Source organism: Salvelinus alpinus, chromosome 9 (genome assembly GCF_045679555.1).
Source record: "Salvelinus alpinus chromosome 9, SLU_Salpinus.1, whole genome shotgun sequence".
Lineage (NCBI taxonomy): Eukaryota > Metazoa > Chordata > Actinopteri > Salmoniformes > Salmonidae > Salvelinus > Salvelinus alpinus.
The window spans coordinates 30,861,959-30,882,344 of NC_092094.1; the positions used below are offsets into that span (position 1 = coordinate 30,861,959).

The window sequence follows — 20,386 nt, forward strand, 5'->3', positions numbered from 1 at the left end:
ATTTACAATGACAGCCTACACCGGCCAAACCCAGATAACGCTGGGCCAATTGTGCACCGCCCTATGGGACTCCCAATCATGGCCATTTGTGATACAACCTGGAAATTGAGCTCAGGTTCATCCTGTTTCCATTGATCATCCTTGAGATGTTTCTACAACTTGGAGTCCACCTGTGGTAAATTCAATTGATTGGACAGGATTTGGAAAGGCACACACCTGTCTATATAAAAGGTTCCACAGTTGACAATGCATATCAGAGCAAAGACCAAGCCATGAGGTCGAAGGAATTGTCCGTAGAGTTCCGAGACATGATTGTGTCGAGGCACAGATCTGGGGAAGTGTACCCACAAAATTCTACATTGAAGGTTCCCAAGAACACAGTGGCATCATTCTTAAATGGAAGTAGCTTGGAACCAACAAGACTCGTCCTAGAACTGGCCGCCTGGCCAAACTGAGCAATCGGAGAAGGGCCTTGGTCAGGCAGGTGACCAAGAACCCGATGGTCACTCTGACAGAGCTCTATAGTTCCTCTGTGGAGATGGGAGAACCTTCCAGAAGGACAACCATCTCTGCAGCACTCCACCAATCAGGCCTTTATGGTAGAGTGGCCAGACGGAAGCCACTCCTCAGTAAAAGGCATCTAAAGACTCTCAGACCATGAGAAACAATTCTCGTCTGATGAAACCAAGAGTGAACTCTTTGGCCTGAATGCCAAGCATCACGTCTGGAGGAAACCTGGCACCATCTCTACGGTGAAGCATGGTGGTGGCAGCATCATGCTGTTGGGATGTTTTTCAGCAGCAGTGACTGGGAGACTAGTCAGGATCAAGGCAAAGATGAACGGACCACGGTACAGAGAGATCCTTGATGAAAACCTGCTCCAGAGCGCTCAGGACCTCAGACTGGGGCGAAGGTTCACCTTCCAACAGGACAACAACCCTAAGTACACAGCCAAGACAACACAGAAGTGGCTTCGGGACAAGTCTCTGAATGTCCTTGAGTGGCCCAGCCAGAGCCCCGACTTGAACCCGACCGAACATCTCTGGAGACCTGAAAATAGCTGTGCAGCAACACTCCCCATCCAACCAGACAGAGCTTGAGATGATCTGCAGAGAAGAAAATGGGAGAAACTCCCCAAATACAGGTGTGCCAAGCTTGTAGAGTCATACCCAAGAAGACTCAAGGCTGTAATCGCTGCCAAATGTTCACCAAAGTACTGAGTAAAGGGTCTGAATTGTTACGTTAAATCTTTTTTTAATTTTTTATTGAAATAAATTAGCAAACATTTCTAAACCTGTTTTTGCTTTGTCATTATGGGGTATTGTGTGTAGATTGAGGGGGGGAAAACATTAATAAAAACTTAAAATGTGGAAAAAAGTCAAGGGGTCTGAATACGTTCCGAAGGCACTGTATGAGCCATCTCACCTGTCTGTCCTGGCTTTATACTCTCATGCCACCACACGTCACCATCTGGACAAGTTAAAAGCTCTGATGTAAAGTCCCTTGTTTAGGGGCCTGCGTGGTTCTGGTACTGATTCAGACCGCACATTTTATTTTTACTCCTTATTCTACACAAATTCATGGTATCCAATTGGTAGTTAGTCTTGTCCCATCGCTGCAACTCCCGTACGGACTCAGGAGAGGCGACGGTCGAAATTGGCCCAATTTGTGCGCCACCTCATGGATCTCATGAGGAGAGACTCCGTGCTAGACTGAGTGCTACTTGTGCTGCTTTAACATACTGAATGAATGAGGTAGTCATAAAAAAAATTGTCAAACACTATTATTGCACATAGTGTGAGTCCATGCGACACGTGAATTTTTACTCCTGAACTTATTTAGGCTTGCCATAACAAAGAGAGTTGAACACCTATTGATTCAAGACATTTCAGCTTTTCATTTTTAATTAATTGTGTTTATTTTTGTTTTAGGGGATTGATAAGTAATATCTTAATTATTGTTACAAATGTATGATGCTCATTTTCCTGCGTCTCTACTCTTTTGTTTGAAAATAAATACGTTTTTACAGCATGGTAGACCGTTAGAGAGCGCCCAAGACTGGAATGTACAGCAAAACAGAAAGGGAGTGTAGACACTAGACAGAAGGTAGAAACAGCTGCCATGAGTCTGACTTCAGTAACAAAAAGGTCAGATATATAGACAAGGTATTGTGATACTCCCAATCACATTGTGAAATGGAACACCAAACGTAGCATTTTTTTAGCGGCATAAACATGATTTCCAGTTGTTTTTTGTTTTTTTCTTCACACGGCGGTCAAAATAACACTGAAATTGTGAACATTTTGATAACGCCCTTTTTGTGTAAGAGCTGTTTGAAAGAAAATGCCTAGAATTTCAAGCCTGTTCAGGTGGGTGGGTTTTTTGGCACAGATCATGACATCACAATCTGATCTGATTATTCTGACCAATGACCAGCCATCGATAATTTGCATATGCATCCTCCTACTTTGAAGGGGTACGCGGAGTAGGCTCTAGACGATCCAATTCGGGAAATTAGGGCTGTGTATGTAACTATATTAACATTTGTATCAACACGCCCAAATGATGAGACACAGCATTTCAATGGCAAAAGGAGGCTCATGGAAATAAATTATAAAAATTATTTGGAGTTATTTTCATGAAATAAACAGTGATTTATTAGACATACAGTGATGATTTAAATATCTAATGTAAAAGACTACATGGGGGCTTTAACTGACAAGTTCAGGTAGTATTTCCCCATTTCAAAAGTTTTCTAGTTGTGTCAACTGAACCCCCAGCTTCGCCGGAGCTGTAGAGAAGGCACGGAGTAACATTAAAAAAATTGTTAACTTGCTCAAGGGGTTGGGTGCGGGATCCTCTTAAGTATAATTAGAATTAGAAAATTACATAGACAGCGCTCCCGAAGGATACATGCAATAGGCACAATGTGACATCCAAGAGTCAGTAATATGTAGTAGAGCTCTAGTAGCAGAGCTATGGAGCAGGCACTCGTGAATACAGCAGGCTTCATAATGCACATTGCATATTAAAGGAAATATCCCCATCCAGTACAGTAAACTTGCCTGAATCAGAAGTGATCCCCCTTTTCACGTCTTAATTCATTATATTAATAAAACAATGTTTTAAACCAAAAAATTACAATCACAGTGATACAGTAACATTGGTGCATTTTGTCATTGTCAATAAATAAGCTGGACCCTGATTACATACAAATGCTGTATGATCCATGATGTTTAAAATGATGTGTGTGTAGGTGTGTATCGTCTCTGTCTTTGGTTAGGCAGCCCAGGATTGTCCAGACTAGTTCATCAGTACCAGTGACCAGAGCAGATCATCACTGCTCCCAGTTTTCTTCTTAGTCTCCTCACGCTACCAAAGACATCTGTCATTGTCTAGCCAAAGGAAAATATCCACACTGTGTGGAAAAAGGTTTACATTTTTACTACAACAGTATCTCCTTAGAACAGGATCCTCGGTAGTGTGTTGTTAAAATACAGTAAATCAGTAGTATCATGTTTAAATAGAGTACCCAGTAGTGTTTTGTCCACCTTTTCTCAAATCCAGTTCTTGAAGTCTGATTCGGGACTGGGGACTGATTCGGACACAGGTTGTTATTTATTGTCATTAGTCTTGCCCTGGAGGCAGCTTAGCAGTGGTCATAAAATCTGTTTTGAAACCCCAACCACACTGCTAACCCAAACCTTAAATTAAGACCAAAAATCGTGAATTTTTAAGATACAGACAACTTTGACTTGGCTGCTGGCCCATCTTGCAGAAACAGCTCAGTTCTGCCTCCAGGGAAAGAATCATGACAATAAACATCAACCTGTGATTCAGACCTGGGACACTTGGTGAGTGACTGGCCAACCAGCAGTACTGCGGACCTACATGTTCAGATTTGAGTACCTCTGCTCTAGTTGTGTCTTTTTCCCGGACAATCAGTACTATGTTGTGTTCATCATCACCACACCCTCAAACCTTTTGAGTGACAGGGGATATCACCCAATGGTGTCAGGAATCCCCTCTGTCCTGCCCTCTCGTTAACCGGTCGACAGCTGTAAATGGCTGATGCGAGGAATGGGGACGTTAAAGTGTGGCAGTTTGCTTGCACCCACGGATGCGTCGTCGTGGGTACGGCTGCATCGCTGAACGTTTTGGCTGTGTTGTTGTGGGTTACGTGCCGCTGCGTTGGGTGCGTCTGTTCCACATGCCACGCTTAGAGTGGTAGTGATGCAGGAAGTTCCTCATGTAGATACGCTCCACCTCCAGACCCGACTGCAGAATCCTGACACAGAGCATGGGAGAGCAACATAATTCCTATTAATGATCAGATTGACAGAGTAGGCAAGAGCAACAGAACACACACAAACATGTACCAAACCACCATAGACAGACAAACACACACCTGTCCAGCAGCTCCCAGTCCTCTCCTCCCCAGCGGTCAGTGAAGTCATGTGTGTTCATGCCTCCTGCAGCATCCAAGTCAGACTTATAGATCCCCAGCAGACCAAACCCATTCACCTCCCAGTAACCTGGAACACACACAGAGAGACGTGTGAGACGTGTGTGTGTGTGCACGTGCTTGTGTGTGTGCACGTGCTTGTGTGTGTGTACCTCTGGGCTCCCTGGGCGTAGCCCCACAGTCCAGTCTCATGACGATAGGAGCGAAGGCCATGTGTCCCTCCACACAGTGTTTCCTGACTGAGTCGATGATGGAGGGGGGGAAGTGGATGTGGAGGTCACACAGAAACACTATACTGTGCTCATTCTGGGGAGGAAAAGAGAATATTTATGCCCATTTCATGAAACTCAGTTGATGTATGGAACACAAAACGCTACACACCCACTGTCTGTCACAGTGATGATGTCACTGATCATGTCTCACTCACAGTGATGAGGTCGATGCCGGCCTGTAGACCAGCAGAACGCTCAAAGTTCCCACTCAGCTTCAAGTATTGGTACCTGGTACACAGAGGCAAGTTATCAGGGGTGAAAATAAGCCGCACAGTTCAAACATTCGCTTATCACAATAATTTAAGCAAAGATGCCAACACCGTAGGATTTTACACCATCATTTATTATTGCCGCATCTCAGCCAAATGAAAAATTAGCGAATGGACTAGAAAATGGGTGGTATATGCTCCAAAATGCAGTGTGGTTTCATATCTGCGGCGAGAATTTTTTTATCAAGGCAAAGATGAATGTCCAAGACCAAGACAGCAGTGGACAACACCTCAACATTAACTCAATCCAGGCTACAATTGACTTAATTCCCAAAAGTCATTATACTTTCTGGTGTTTTGTAACAGATGTCTCTTTCCATTACTGTGTGGATGCTGGAATTATTTTAGAGTGGAGGAATGTGCACAAGTAGTCTACGGGAGGCTTTCGGATGATTTGTTTACATACCATTTTTATAATTTATTGCGCAATGAAATGCCACACACTGCGTACCTGTGCAGGGTGGATGCCTTTAGTGTTGTCTCTATGTCCATGTCAGTGCTGTTGTAGTCGGTGATGATGAGGTTGAAGTTGGGGTCTCCAGTGGTCTTGTACAGACCCTCCATGTCAACTATCAGTTGCTGCACCCAGCGGGCCTGGTTCTTTACTGACACACACAGATAGACAGACACCCACAAGAATAAAGCAATATATCGCCCTACAACAGTAGGAGAGTAGCAGTAGGGTGTGTGTTTGTGCGTACCTGGTACTATGAAGTGGACAGTGGCAGTTGGGTTCCAGTGAAAACCGACAGGGTTGCATAGCAACATCTCAGGGGCAGGGCGAAGCGGCGGGAGTCCCCGGGGGCGAGATAGTCTGTGGCGAATCAGAGCATAGATGTAGTGTGACAGGCGAAGGTGTTGGCCATTCACATCCCTCAGCTCCAGCTCCAGGAAGTACCTGCTGCCCTGAGCTCCATCCACTCTCCTCTCAACGTTCAGCACACGCACCAGGCTGAAACGCCTAGGGAGGGAGGGAGGGACAGGTTTAACACACACTCACACTTCCACAAACACATATACTGTACACACACACACTGACCCATGGTGTCTGTGGTTGAGTTTGTTCATGAAGGCCTTGACGATAGGCAGAGCGTCTCTAGGGCGGAGCAGCAGGTTACCAGACACGTTACAGCGGAGGTCTATCCAATCAGAGCGCATCGCTTGGAGGTCTAAAGGGGTCACCTGGAATGTCTGAGCCCAGTTCACCTCAGGGTCAAACACTGTTCGAGGGGTGGAGTCATAAGACAAGCCCTCCACCTCTTCAGAGTCTCCCTCAAGACCCCATAAAGACTCACTCACACCCACCTCCTCCCCCTCTCTCTCACCACCTCCCCCTCTGTCAACCCCTTCAACCAGACGGTCCATCCCTCTGACCACACCAGGGGGCAGATCCCCGTGGAGTGTGTTGTCATAGTCAGGTTGCGGTCGTGACTTTATCTGTGGTTGTGCTCGGAGGATGATATCTGTCTCTAGGACCTGGACTCTCTTCCTAGTCACAGTTGCTTTGTGGTCCAACTTAATTAGCGGTGGTTTAACCTCAGGCAGTCGTGTGGTCGACTGTTTGGCAACCGCTGACCACAGCTCCAGTGTACGGTTAACAAGTCTCCGCCCTCGACCGACCCTGATGGACCAATTAGAGACAGTGGGAGGTGGGAGGTGCTTCAGGGGATTGGGTGTTGCGTTACCCCAACCCCTCGGACCAGGCCGTTGAACACGCCGGTGCCTCCCTTGCAGCTGGGGAAGCCGAACTTCTGGTCCATCTCCCTCTACTGACAGGTTCTGGTCTAGTTTTTGTGGTGCGGGTAAAATCTTTAAGCCGGCTGAGTTCTGTTCTGCTGGTCTCTCTCTTGGTCTGGGTTGTTTTCGGTCTGCTGGCGTCCCTCCTGGTTTCTGTTCCCCTGCTCTGGACTTCACAGGTCTGAGCTGTTCTGCTGGTCTGTCTGCTGGTCTTTTTGCTAGTCTCAGCTGTTCTGCTGGTGTAGTCTGTAGTGATGTATGTGACCCAGGACCAGGGGGGATCTCCAACCCATCCTGTTCTGTTGCTCTGGTCTGGACTACAGCTTGTTGCTCTATTACAGCTGCTGCATTTGTTTCTCTCCTCTTCTTGTATGTGACAGTATCAGACATGTTTGTGTGTGTAGGTGCCCTGTCGGCCTCTGGCAGGGAGAAGAGTTTGCGTCGTCGTCTCTGAGCGTAATCGTCATAGTCGTCTCCATAGTCAGGAGGAGCGGGGTCTTTCTTACTAGCCCCTCCCACATTTGGAGGAGCCTCGCCATCTAACCCCTCCTCTGAGACGGCCTTTCTCCTCCTCAAGATGCCATCAACTACCAAACAACACGCAGACAGAGAAGAGTGTTAAAATAAAACAAAGGCCGACCTGCGACAGTTCATATACTTTTTAACCAAAGAAAAATGTGTGTCTCCTACCTCTACCTCTGGCTCGGCTCTCTCCCTCCTGCCCCTCTGGCTCATCCAGCCTCATGTACCTGGAAAAGCCATACCTAGAGAGTGGCGATACGGGGGGGGGGGGGGGGGGGGGTAGAGAGGGAATGTTACCATCTCTCTCTGACGACATTATCCATAACTTCAGTGATTGCACCCTGCCCTCTGCTGGTTGGTAATGGTAACGACCTCATACAGGATAAGCCCCTTCTCAGACCAGAGTCATAGAGGTTAGACATTTCACTGTCAGTTCTACTTCATAAAAATACAAACACTCTCCCTTTCCCTCTCCCGGCCTCTCTCCCTCCCCTCCTCACCTGTCCAGGTATAGGGGACTGTCGTGGTAGAAGCAGGTGTTGTCTGTCTCCATGTGTGTGAGCCGCGTGTAGTCGTTGGGATAGATGTAGGACATGTGGACCTGGAGACACACAAACATGGTAATAACACGCTCATTTCTGTTACTTATAGGGATTCGAGGTGGAATATTTATGGTACTTACAAATTGCAGGCCTTGGTATCGCAGCAGAGGGAAACCTTTGATGATGTAGCTGGGTTTATAGGTGCAGTCAGGTAACACGCCTTGTAGGAACCTACTGTCTAAGGCAGGGACTACACAGACAGAGTTATTTGTTCAATCTAGTGACTGTAGTGTTGTGTGTGTGTGTGTGTGTGTGTGTGTGTGTGTGTGTGTATGTGTGTGGTCTTACTCTGGTATAGGGTGTCGCGTGGGTCGACTCTCAGCATGTCGGCTGCAGGCTGGTTGCTCAGCTGGTTGTCGGGCTGGTTGCTAGGCGAGAGGGTGTGACTAGCAGCCGTTTGGGGTACATGAGTGATGTCACTCATCCTCAGAGCAGACTCATCTGTACACACACACAAACATCTGAAATACATGTCTGAAATAACAGTTAGGTAGTTAAAATTTGTTAGTAATATTGGATAGCTAGAATGTGTGTGTGTGTGTGTGTGTGTTACTCACTGCTGTAGAGGGATATGTACTTGGAGCTGATGACTGTAAACCTTAGACCCTCCTGGTTCAGCTGCCACTGTGTCAAAACAAATACACACACACTTCATACTACTGCCCAGATGCGCACACACACAGGAAAGAGTAGAGAAGAGGGGAAACTCACCGCCACCTCAATGTGGTCTGTTCCTCTGTCGTTCTGTTTATGGACTATCTCAAAAAAGTACCTCCTTTGAACGGACAGCCTGCAGAACACACACAAAACAGTTACTCCATGCTAGTTTCTGATAGGCGGTTGTAGATGCCTGTCATGTCATGCCCCTTAACTGTGAATGCCTTTCTTCCTCCCCCTTCCATAGCTACCTCCCCCTCTCCTGCCAATACCTGACTATCATCTCCCTCCCTCTATCACCTCCTTTAACCTCTCTCCCCCTGTCCCCCTCCCTCTTTCTACTCTACCCCTCTAGCCTGTGGTCCATGCTTCATTATGGTAGTTGTGACAGCTTCTTTTGTCAGGATCAAACCCACGTCTCCCTGCACCATCCATCATTGTACACACACACACACACACACATCAGAAGTGTGTTTGTGTACATTTCTGAATGTGTGTGTGTGTGTGTTCATCCTGGCTCAGTGACATCACACCAAGCCACCACAAGAAGAAAAACAACCTCTGCTAAAAATAACTCAGCCCTGTGTTTGGATGTGTTTTCAGTTATTCACTTGAAACAAATAGATTCATACACAATTTTGTTTCCCGACAAACTTCCGACAATCATAGCCTTCACTCATACACACCCACAGTGTTTAGCTGACTCACCTAACCGGTCTGGATGTCTGACTGGCATACTTCCCAAACTCACCAGGAGCAGTCCACTCCATGCCAGTCTGCAAAACACCACACACAGTCAGAGAGCTCCCAGAACCCCAAATAAACACAATCATTACAGTCACTGGAGCCATCTTCGGTCCAAACTGACAGACTCTCAGAGCCCACCTTGCCAATCCAGGCCAGTAGCTGCAGGTTGAGTGGAGAGTTATCCCGGCTCAGCCAGAACTCAGAGTTATCATCAGAGCTCACCGCAAACACAAACTCACCTGGAACAAACAGACACAGAGATGACAAATATAGTCAGATAATTATTTGAATTAGGTGTTCCTCTGGGTTCAGTGTTTGGACCCCTGTGGTTCAGTCGCCCTGTGGCATGTAAAGTTGTCAGAACTGATCGTATAATTGAATGGCTGTCTTACTGCACCAAACACAGTTGTCAAAAGCCTTGGTGTTACTATCCACCCAACTTAGATGCTTTACTTCAGAGATCAACAACTACATTCAGCCTTGGGACAATTTTTTCTTGAGTGGATGGTCAGGGTCACGGAACATAATTACAAATAACTCATTTGTAGACTGCGACTTGACTGCAAGAAGCCCAAACATATATAATCTTTGACTAAAACAAGCATTTCAAACCTTGCTTACATTTGTATACGATCACATACAGTACCAGTCAAAAGTTGACACCTACTCATTCAAGGGTTTTACTTTATTTTTAAAATGTTGTATATCAAAACTATGAAATAACACATATGGAATCATATAGTAACCCAAAAAGTATTACATCAAAATATATTTTCCATTTTAGATTCTTCAAAGTAGCCACCCTTTGCCTTGATGACAACTTTGCACACTCTTGGCCATCTCTCAACCAGTTTCACCTGTAATGCTTTTCCAACAGTCTTGAAGGAGTTCCCACATATGCATATCGTCCTTTTGAAAAACAAATTATAGTGCAAACCAGATGGGATGGGCGTATCGCTGCAGAATGCTGTGGTACCCATGCTGGTTAAGTGTGCCTTGAATTCTAAATAAATCAAACCGTGTCACCAGCAAAGCACCCCCACACCATCACAACTCATCCTCCATGCTTCACGGTGGGAACCACACATGCGGAGATCATCCGTACACCTACTCTGCGTCTCACAAAGACACAGCGTTTGGAACCAAAAATCTCAAATTTGGACTCATCTGACCAAAGGACAGATTTTCATCAGTCTAATGTCTATTGGTTGTGTTTCTTGGCCCAAGCAAGTATCTTCTTCTTATTGGTGTCCTTTAGTAGTGATTTCTTTGCAGCAAATCGACCATGAAAGCCTGATTCACGCAATCTCCTCTGAACAGTTGATGTTGAGATGTGTCTATTACTTCAACTCTGTGAAGCATTTATTTGGGCTGCAATTTCAGGGTCCTGAAAAAGGGACATTTCTTTTTTTGCTGAGTTTATATGGGGCAGCAGCCTCTAATGTGCTAGTGATGGCTATTTAACAGTCTGATGGCCTTGAAAAATAGCTTCTATCTCTAGGTCCCAGCTTTGATGCACCTGTACTGACCTCGCCTTCTGGATGATAGCAAGGTGAACAGGCAATGGCTCGGGTGGTGGTTGTCCTTGATTATCTTTTTGGCCTTCCTGTGACAACGGGTGCTGTAGGTGTACTGCAAGGCAGGTAGTTTGCCCCCGGTGATATGTTGGGCAGACCGCACCATCCTCTGGAGAGCCCTGTGGTTGCGGGTGGTGCAGTTGCCGTACCAGGGTTTTAGGTGCCAAGCCAAATTTCTTCAGCCTCCTGATGTTGAAGAGGCGCTGTTGCGCCTTCTTCACCACACTGTCTGTGTGGGTGGACCTTTTCAGTGATATGTACACAGAGGAACTTGAAGCTTTCCACCTTATCCACTGCGGTCCCATCGATGTGGATAGGGGGCCCTCTGCCGTTTCCTGAAGTCAACGATCAACTCCTTTGTTTTTTTGACATTGGGTGAGAGGTTATTTTCCTGGCACCACACTTCCAGGTCCCACACCTGTTAATTGAAATGCATTCCAGGTGACTACCTCATGAAGCTGGTTGAGAGAATGCCAAGAGTGTGCAAAGCTGTCATCAAGGTGGCTACATTGAAGAATTTGTTTTACACTTTTGTGGTTACTACATGATTCCAGGTGTTTTATTTCATAGTTTTGATGTATTCATTATTATTCTACAACGTGGAAAATAGTAAAAATAAAGAAAAACCCTGGAATGAGTAGGTGTGTCCAAACTTTTGACTGGTACTGTATATCTGGGAAAACTTTGGAACAGATTTCCAAAATAAAAAAAATACCGTCGGTATAGGGGTGGAGATAGCCAAATATCCTGAGGCCGTAGTTCATCCACCTGGGAGAAACAGCCAGCTTCTTTACTGTGGTTCTGGACTAGAGGAAAGAGCAAGAGAGGAATGGGTGTAGTCTTCAGTTGAGCTATGACATGTCATGTGTATATGTTGGCTCGGGAACTGTGTGACTTACGTGTGGGTAAAGAGGGTAATGCAGGTTCATGCGAAGCTGAGCTGTAGAGCTGCCACACCAGTCCTCAAAGGTATGGAGATTAGCCTGTCCCTTATACTGGGGGGGGGGGGGGGGGGGGACACAGGACAGTTTGATCCCATAATAACACCCCCTCTCTCCATCACACACACACACACCAACACCTGTTAGGAAGACAGGTTTTTCTATTGATTTATCCTTTATTTAACTAGGCAAGTCAGTTAGAACAAATTCTTATTTACAATGACGGCCTAGGAACAGTGGGTTAACTGCCTTCTTCAGGGGCAGAACGACAGATATTTACCTTGTCAGCTCAGGGACTCGATCTAGCAACCTTTCGGGTTAATGGCCCAACACTCTAACCACTAGGCTACCTGCCACCCCAGTTATCTGAGCTGTGTGAGAGAGTGTGTGTGTGTGTGAGAGAGAATTAAGCAGGTCAGATCCAAAGCCTCTAAGAGAGGCGCTGTCTTCAGCTAACAGCAGAGATGCTAATGATTGGTCATTAGCTTGGTGGCTACAGTCGCTTAGCTTGGTGGCTACAGTCGCTTAGCTTGGTGACAACTAGTCCCAGTGTGGCCATACATTATTACAGATGGAAACTAAACATCCCTAGTCTGTCACGAATGTAGGATAAAATTATATTTGAACTTACTCTACCAAAGTTGCTAAAACACGTGACAAAATGAAGAAAGGAACGATGGCATGTGAACGTCCAGCGGGGCAAATGGCTGGAGCTTTTGGTAGAAAAATAAGATAGATAAGGCTGAGAAGACAGCCGTGTTGATATGTGACATTTCTCTGACATAGCGCAATGCTCGTCTATTTTTAATGTGAAGCTCTTTGAGTTGTCTGACAAATTGCACGATTGTGATTGGCTTGAAAAATCTGAAAGGAGTAGGTCAAACAATACAGTTACTAGTTTTACATTTGGGTAACAGTGTACAAAACAAACATTAGAAAATATATATTTTTAAAGTATACATTTTCTTTATTATTATATCCCCTAACCCTACCACCCCTCCCCTAATTGGAGTAAACTAATGGACAAAAACACTTAGGCTTCTACTTCCAGCTTACATACGTTTCACAGACACTATTTATTACAGTGTCTTTTCTAGTCCCATCCTTCAGCTCCCCTCTTTTCTAGTCCCATCCTTCAGTTCCCCTCAACTCTTCCCATCTATCTCTGAAAACCATCCAGTTTTGATTTCTAATTGCAATGTATGTTTTAACGGTGATGTTTCACAAAAGCACAACCCCCACCTGTGGACGTTGGGCCCTCATTACCACCCTCATGGAGTCTGTTTCTGACCGTTTGAGCAGACACATGCACATTTGTGGCCTGCTGGAGGTCATTTTGCAGGGCTCTGGCAGTGCTCCTCCTTGCACAAAGGCAGAGGTAGCGGTCCTGCTGCTGGGTTGTTGCCCTCCTACGGCCTCCTCCACGTCTCCTGATGTACTGGCCTGTCTCCTGGTAGCGCCTCCATGCTCTGGACACTACGCTGACAGACGCAGCAAACCTTCTTGCCACAGCTCGCATTGATGTGCAATCCTGGATGAGCTGCACTACCTGAGCCACTTGTGTGGGTTGTAGACTCCGTCTCATGCTACCACTAGAGTGAAAGCACCGCCAGCATTCAAAAGTGACCAAAACATCAGCCAGGAAGCATAGGAACTGAGAAGTGGTCTGTGGTCACCACCTGCAGAATCACTCCTTTATTGGGGGTGTCTTGCTAATTGCCTATAATTTCCACCTTTTGTCTATTCCATTTGCACAACAGCATGTGACATTTATTGTCAATCAGTGTTGCTTCCTAAGTGGACAGTTTGATTTCACAGAAGTGTGATTGACTTGGAGTTACATTGTGTTAAGTGTTCCCTTTATTTTTTTTGAGCAGTGTATTTACCAGCTTGGTTCTGTTTCAGTAATAGTGAAATCAGACCTTCTAGCTGCCCATCTGATAGTCTACCATTTTTATAGGAGTGGTTAAAAAAGGTTCGACCCTGGAGTTTGTCCGGACTTAAAGGATTTAACTGTATCAAGAAGTTCCTCTTCTGTAATGTGGCCTCACGTAAGTCTTTCTGTACAGCTCTTCATTTTACATGATTAATAGAAGAAAAATAATTCTTACAATTAACTTCAGTTAGTGGAGACTGAAGAGACAAACGAAAACATATGCTTCAAGTACTTTGCTTCCCCTTTCAAAATAGTGTTTGGTGAATCATGGATGACAGTCATTTGTAACAGGTTCCTGTTGTTAATTTTTGGGAGCATTTCTACTTTTGAAGATAAAAAAAAAAATCCCCATATTCCAGCCAGTTCGCTTTATTTTTTATAATATATTACACTTGATCTTTCTGAAAAAAGTTCAACCATTTATAAAAAAAAATCTGCCAACTTTCTGTGCCTCTATGGTACCGTTTTTATTGAATTCCATCTGTATTGTTAGTTGCTCCATTTCCTGCTCTTTTCATGACAAACTTACCAGTTGAATCCAGGTGAAAGCTATGATCCCTTGATGTTAAATCCCCTTCAAATCAGTGTAGATGAAGGGGATGAGACCGGTTAAAGAAGGATTTTTAATCCTTGAGACATGGATTGTGTATGTGTGCCATTCAGAGGGTGAATTTGCCTTTGAACAAGGTATGGTAGTAGCTGCCAGGTGCACCGGTTTAAGTGTGTCATGAACTGCAAGGCTGCCGGGTTGTCACGCTCAACAGTTTTCCGTGTGTATCAAGAATGATCCACCACCCAAAGGACACCCAGCCAACTTAACACAACTGTGAGAAGCATCTACGTAACATTGCAAAAATCAGAAACTTTCTGTCCAAAAAAAGATGCAAAAAATTAATCCATGCTTTTGTTACTTCTAGGTTAGACTACTGCAATGCTCTACTTTCCGGCTACCCGGATAAAGCACTAAATAAACTTCAGTTAGTGCTAAATACGGCTGCTAGAATCCTGACTAGAACCAAAAAATGTGATCATATTACTCCAGTGCTAGCCTCTCTACACTGGCTTCCTGTTAAGGCAAGGGCTGATTTCAAGGTTTTACTGCTAACCTACAAAGCATTACATGGGCATGCTTCTACCTATCTTTCCGATTTGGTCCTGCCGTACATACCCACACGTACGCTACGGTCACAAGACGCAGGCCTCCTAATTGTCCCTAGAATTTCTAAGCAAACAGCTGGAGGCAGGGCTTTCTCCTATAGATCTCCATTTTTATGGAATAGTCTGCCTACCCATGTGAGAGACGCAGACTCGGTCTCAACCTTTACTGAAGACTTATCTCTTCAGAAGGTCATATGATTGAGTGTAGTCTGGCCCAGGAGTGTGAAGGTGAACGGAAAGGCTCTGGAGCAACGAACCTCCCTTGCTGTCTCTGCCTGGACAGTTCCCCTCTCTCCACTGGGATTCTCTGGCTCCAACCCTATTACAGGGGCTGAGTCACTGGCTTACTGGTGCTCTTCCATGCTGTCCCTAGGAGGGGTCCGTCACTTGAGTGGGTTGAGTCACTGATGTGATCTTCCTGTCTGGGTTGGCGCCACCCCTTGGGTTGTGCCGTGGCGGAGATCTTTGTGGGCTATACTCGGCCTAGTCTCAGGATGGTAAGTTGGTGGTTGAAGATATCCCTCTAGTGGTGTGGGGGCTGTGCTTTGGCAAAGTGTGAGGGGTTATATCCTGCCTGTTTGGCCCTGTCCGGGGGTATCATCGGATGGGGCCACAGCATCTCCTGACCCCTCCTGTCTCAGCCTCCAGTATTTATGCTGCAGTAGTTTATGTGTCGGGGGGCTAGGGTCAGTCTTATATCTGGAGTACTTCTCCTGTCTTATCCGGTGTCCTGTGTGAATTTAAGTATATTCTCTCTCTCTGGACCTGAGCCCTAGGACCATGCCTCAGGACTACCTGGCATGATGACTCCTTGTTGCCCCCAGTCCACCTGGCTGTGATGCTGCTCCAGTTTCAACTGTTCTGCCTGCGGCTATGGAACCCTGACCTGTTCACCGGACGTGCTACCTGTCCCAGACCTGACATTTTCAACTCTCTAGAGACCGCAGGAGCGGTAGAGATACTCTTAATGATCGGCTATGAAAAGGCAACTGACATTTACTCCTGAGGTGCTGACTTGTTGCACCCTCGACAACCACTGTGATTATTATTAATTGACCATGTTGGTCAATTATGAAACTTTAAACATCTTGGCCATGTTCTGTTATAATCTCCACCTGGCACAGCCAGAAGAGGACTGGCCACCCCTCATAGCCTGGTTCCTCTCTAGGTTTCTTCCTAGGTTCTGGCCTTTCTAGGGAGTTTTTCCTAGCGACCGTGCTTCTACACCTGCATTGCTTACTGTTTGGGGTTTTAGGCTGGGTTTCTGTACAGCACTTTGAGATATCAGATGATGTAAGAAGGGCTATATAAATAAATTGGATTGGAGTCAACATTGGCCAGTACCCCTGAGGAATGCATGACACCTTGTAGCCCATGCCCAAACAAATGAAGGCTGTTATGATGGCAAAAGGGGGTTCAAATCAATATTAGGAAGGTGTTGCTCATGTTTTGTAGACTCCGTGTATGGGCTGAGGAATATGTAATGCACCCAAATGATATACATCTCAAAATAATAGGTCTAATGAGTGTAAAGCAAATTAAGTATATCTAATGGCTAGGTAATAAATACTGTAAAACTTTAGAGTAAGACTAAAATACATAACAATGCTTTCCAATAAGATGAAAGTAAAGGGGAGGGTGAAGCCTCCTTGTGAACTAGTTATAATTTTATTTTGTGTCATTAAAACCTTATTTTGGAGAGCCACACTTGAGACTGGTGGACAAATGGACAAATTATTTTTTAAATATAACTCCCAATAATTTAATGAAAGTAGCCTGTAGCAGCTGCTCCCAAACTTTTTCACTCAGGGCCCCCCTTCCAGCATTGGGGAACATCCCACGCACAAGCACTGTTTATGACAAACTGTTCACACCCCTCGTTGGTAGAGAGAATATTGCAGGTTTAAAGCTAATTTCCTACAATTCTACACAATGTTGTGGGATGCAAAGAACATTTTGCAGTTATGGCAAATTTTCTTGCAATTCTATACATTTTGCCATGTCAAATATTATTTAACTAGGCAAGTTAGTAAAGAACAAATTCTTATTCACAATGATGGCCTACCAAAAGGACACAAAAATGTAAAATAAAAGTAGGACAACACACACACCACAACGTAAATAGAGACCTAAGAACACAACATGGTAGCAGCACAAAACATGGTACAAACATTATTGGGCACAGACAACAGCACAAAGAGCAATAAGGTAGAGACAACAATACATCACGTGAAGCAGCCACAACTGTCAGTAAGAGTGTCCATGATTGAGTCTCAATGAAGAGACGGAGATAAAAACAGTCCAGTTGGAGTGTTTGTTGCAGCTCGTTCCAGTCGCTAGCTGCAGCGAACTGAAAAGAGGAGCGACCCAGGGATATGTGCGCTTCTCAGACCTTTAACAGAATGTGACTGGCAGAACGGGTGTTGTATGTGGAAGATGAGGGCTGCAGTAGTCATCTCAGATAGTGGGGTATGAGGCCTAAGAGGGTTTTATAAATAAAAATCAACCAGTGGGTCTTGCGACAGGTATACAGAGGAGTATCCTATAAGGAGCATTTGTGGCAAATGTCATGGCCGAATGGTAAAGAAACAGCTAGCCCCTCGAGAGCACCCTTACCTGACGATCTATAAATTATGTCTCCGTAATCTAGCATGGCAGGATGGTCATCTGAATCAGGGTTATTCTGGTAGCTGGGGTGAAAGGGGAGCGATTACGATAGAGGAAAACAAGTCTAGATTTAACTTTAGCCTGCAGCTTTGATATGTGTTGCGAGAAGGGCAGTGTACCGTCTAGCCATAATCCGAAGTACTTGTATGAGGTGACTACCTGAAGCTAAACCCTCAGGAGGTATCAATCACACTGGTGGGGAGAGGGGCATTCTTCTTACCAAACCACATGACCTTTGTTTTGGAGGTGTTCAGAACCAGGTTAAGGGCAGAGAAAGCTTGTTGGATACTAAGAAAGCTTTTGTTGTAGAGCGTTTAACACAATCCGGGGAGGGGCCAGGTGAGTATAAGACTATCATCTGCATATAAAATGGATGAATGAGCTTCCTACTGCCTGAGCTATGTTGTTGGTGTAAATTGAGAAGCGCCAATGGATGGAGCCTTGGGTTACAGGCAGTGGTTGAGACAGCAGATGTTCTGATTTTATACACTGCACTCATTGAGGAAGCTAGTTTGAAAACCAGGCCAAAGACCACTCAGAGACACCAATACTCCCACAAGAACAGAATGGTCAGAAGTATCAAAAGCTTTGGCCAAGTCAATGAAAATAACAGCGCAACATTGCTTAAAATCAAGGGCAATGGTGACATTGAGGACCTTTAAGGTTGCAGTGGCACATCCATAACCTGAGCAGAAACCAGATTGCATACCTGAGAGAAAACTATAGAACTCAAGAAAGCCAGTCAGTTGATTATTGACAAGTTTTTCCAACACTTTTGATAAACAAGGCAAAATAGAAATTGGCCTATAACAGTTAGGATCTGTTTGATCTCCCCCTTTAAATAAAGGACACACTGTGGCTGACTTCCAAGCAATGGGAACCTCCTCAGAGAGGAGAGACAGGTTGCGGCCCCTATCATCACCAAACCTTAAAAGAGAAAAGGGGTCAAGTTTAAGGGGCTCCTTTAGCACCTCAGACTCAGTGACTGTCTGCAGGGAGAAAGTTTGTAGCAAAGCAGGCGGGGGGAGGCGCAGCCGAGCTAGTCGCATTAGAAGGGGTGGGAAATTAGGAAATTTTGGACGGGCAAGGAGGCATGGCTGAGTCAAATGGGAATCCTGACTTAATGAAGTGGTGATTAAAGAGCTCATCCATCTGCTCCTTGTTAGTAACAACCACATCATCAACATAAAGGGACATGGGCAGCTGTGAGGAGGAGGGTTTATTCTCCAGGTCTTTAACCGTTTTCCAGAACTTCTTTGGGTTGGACCCACAGAGAGAGAACTGCTCCTTAAAGTAACTAACTTTGGCCTTCCGAATAGCCTGAGTGCACTTACTTCACATTAGCCTGAACGAGAACCAGTCAGCCTGAGTATGAATGTGCCGAGCCTTTCGCCAAATGGAATTCTTGAGGTGGAGTAACTGCCAGATCATGGTCATACCAGGGACTGAACAGGTTTTTAATTCTCATTATGGAGGTGTGTTTGTTAACAATACCACTGAAAATATCAAAAAAGGTCCAAGAGTCTTCGACAGAGGGGATCAAGCAGATTCTATACCAATTTACAGAGGCCAGGTCATGAAGGAAGGCTTGCTCATTAAAGTTTTTTTAGCAAGCGTCTGACAAATCAGGAGAGGTTGTTTCACTGAGCAGCCATTACGAACACAGGCTGTAAAACAGTGATTACGAAGGTCATTACAGAAGAAAGAAAAAGATGCCTATCAGGATTATTTGTGAGGATAACATCAAGGAGAGTAGCCTTTTCTGGGTGTTTGGAGTCATAACTTGTGGGATTGGTAATAATCTCAGAAAGATTTAGGGAGTCCCCTTGCTTTAGGACTTGGTCAGGTGGTTTCAGCATGTCCCAGTTTAGGTCACCTAGCTGGACAATTTCAGACTTAGTGTAAGGGGCCAGGAGAGAACTTAGGGCATTTAGGGTACAGGCCGGTGCTGATGGTGGGCGATAAACACCCAGCAACAGTCAACAAAGAGCTATTTGAAAGTTTAATGCTTAAAACCAGATAATCTAATTGTTTGGGGACAGACTTCGTGGAGACAACCGAGCACTGAATATGTTCCTTGGCAAAGATCGCCACTCCCCCACCTTTGGAAGATCTATCTTGCCGAAAAAGGTTATATCCAGAAAGGTTAACATCAGTATTCAAAACACTCTTCCTTAACCACGTCTCAGTAATGACCAACACATCTGGATCGGAGCTGTGAACCCAAACCTTCAATTGATATATTTTAGGCAATAGGCTTCTAGTGTTAACATGCAGAAAACCCATGCTTTGAAGCAGATATCAGAGCACAAGTCAGAATTGGGGCTAGCAACAGTAGATGGGCCAGGGTGTACAGGCACATTTTCAGATATCATCAGCAGTAATACAATCAGGGCACGGCAGAGGACAGGGAGCGCTCTGCAGTGTTGATTTATGACATTTGAATTTGCATAAGACGGCAACAAGATCATATTGTACAGCAAGTTCATCAGGTAACATGAATACAAAGCCGACAGGAGGTGGTTAGAATAGGACGGGCGGCCAAGAGTCCGTGTCCCACGGTTGGGTAAACAGGCAAGTTCATAGTCAAAGCATGCAGGAGTCATGAGGTAAATAGCATAAAGCACAAGAAAGAAAACAACTTGGGTCTAGCCATTGTAAGTTCAGAGTCACTCGCCCCAACAGTGTGTGTGTGCTGGAGGCGAGCAAAAGCTTGGGAGAGAAGGGGGAGTGTGGCGGGGGTACCTGTACCAGACAGGGGGAGACAGTCCAGGACAGACAGTGAACAGATCGCCAGGTGGAGTCCAAGTAGGAGTGCAGCAGGCAGAGAGTAGGT

General features: G+C 45.3%; 1 protein-coding gene across 1 annotated transcript in view; it reads right to left on the reverse strand.

Moving 5' to 3' along the window:
• Nucleotides 1-2,630: 2,630 nt before the first annotated feature.
• The window catches only part of b4galnt3b (beta-1,4-N-acetyl-galactosaminyl transferase 3b), a 38,091-nt gene continuing 20,335 nt past the window's right edge, over nucleotides 2,631-20,386 (reverse strand). Inside the window, exons 4-20 of the mRNA XM_071416712.1 lie at nucleotides 11,748-11,843; nucleotides 11,564-11,654; nucleotides 9,410-9,510; nucleotides 9,233-9,300; nucleotides 8,579-8,657; nucleotides 8,425-8,491; nucleotides 8,156-8,308; nucleotides 7,948-8,057; nucleotides 7,766-7,866; nucleotides 7,434-7,507; nucleotides 6,046-7,330; nucleotides 5,708-5,967; nucleotides 5,458-5,611; nucleotides 4,893-4,965; nucleotides 4,618-4,771; nucleotides 4,409-4,535; nucleotides 2,631-4,288 (exon numbers count right to left, since the gene is read on the reverse strand). Coding sequence (XP_071272813.1) covers nucleotides 4,177-4,288; nucleotides 4,409-4,535; nucleotides 4,618-4,771; nucleotides 4,893-4,965; nucleotides 5,458-5,611; nucleotides 5,708-5,967; nucleotides 6,046-7,330; nucleotides 7,434-7,507; nucleotides 7,766-7,866; nucleotides 7,948-8,057; nucleotides 8,156-8,308; nucleotides 8,425-8,491; nucleotides 8,579-8,657; nucleotides 9,233-9,300; nucleotides 9,410-9,510; nucleotides 11,564-11,654; nucleotides 11,748-11,843 — 3,105 coding nt within the window. The 3' untranslated portion in view covers nucleotides 2,631-4,176. The remainder of the gene's footprint in view (nucleotides 4,289-4,408; nucleotides 4,536-4,617; nucleotides 4,772-4,892; nucleotides 4,966-5,457; nucleotides 5,612-5,707; nucleotides 5,968-6,045; nucleotides 7,331-7,433; nucleotides 7,508-7,765; nucleotides 7,867-7,947; nucleotides 8,058-8,155; nucleotides 8,309-8,424; nucleotides 8,492-8,578; nucleotides 8,658-9,232; nucleotides 9,301-9,409; nucleotides 9,511-11,563; nucleotides 11,655-11,747; nucleotides 11,844-20,386) is intronic.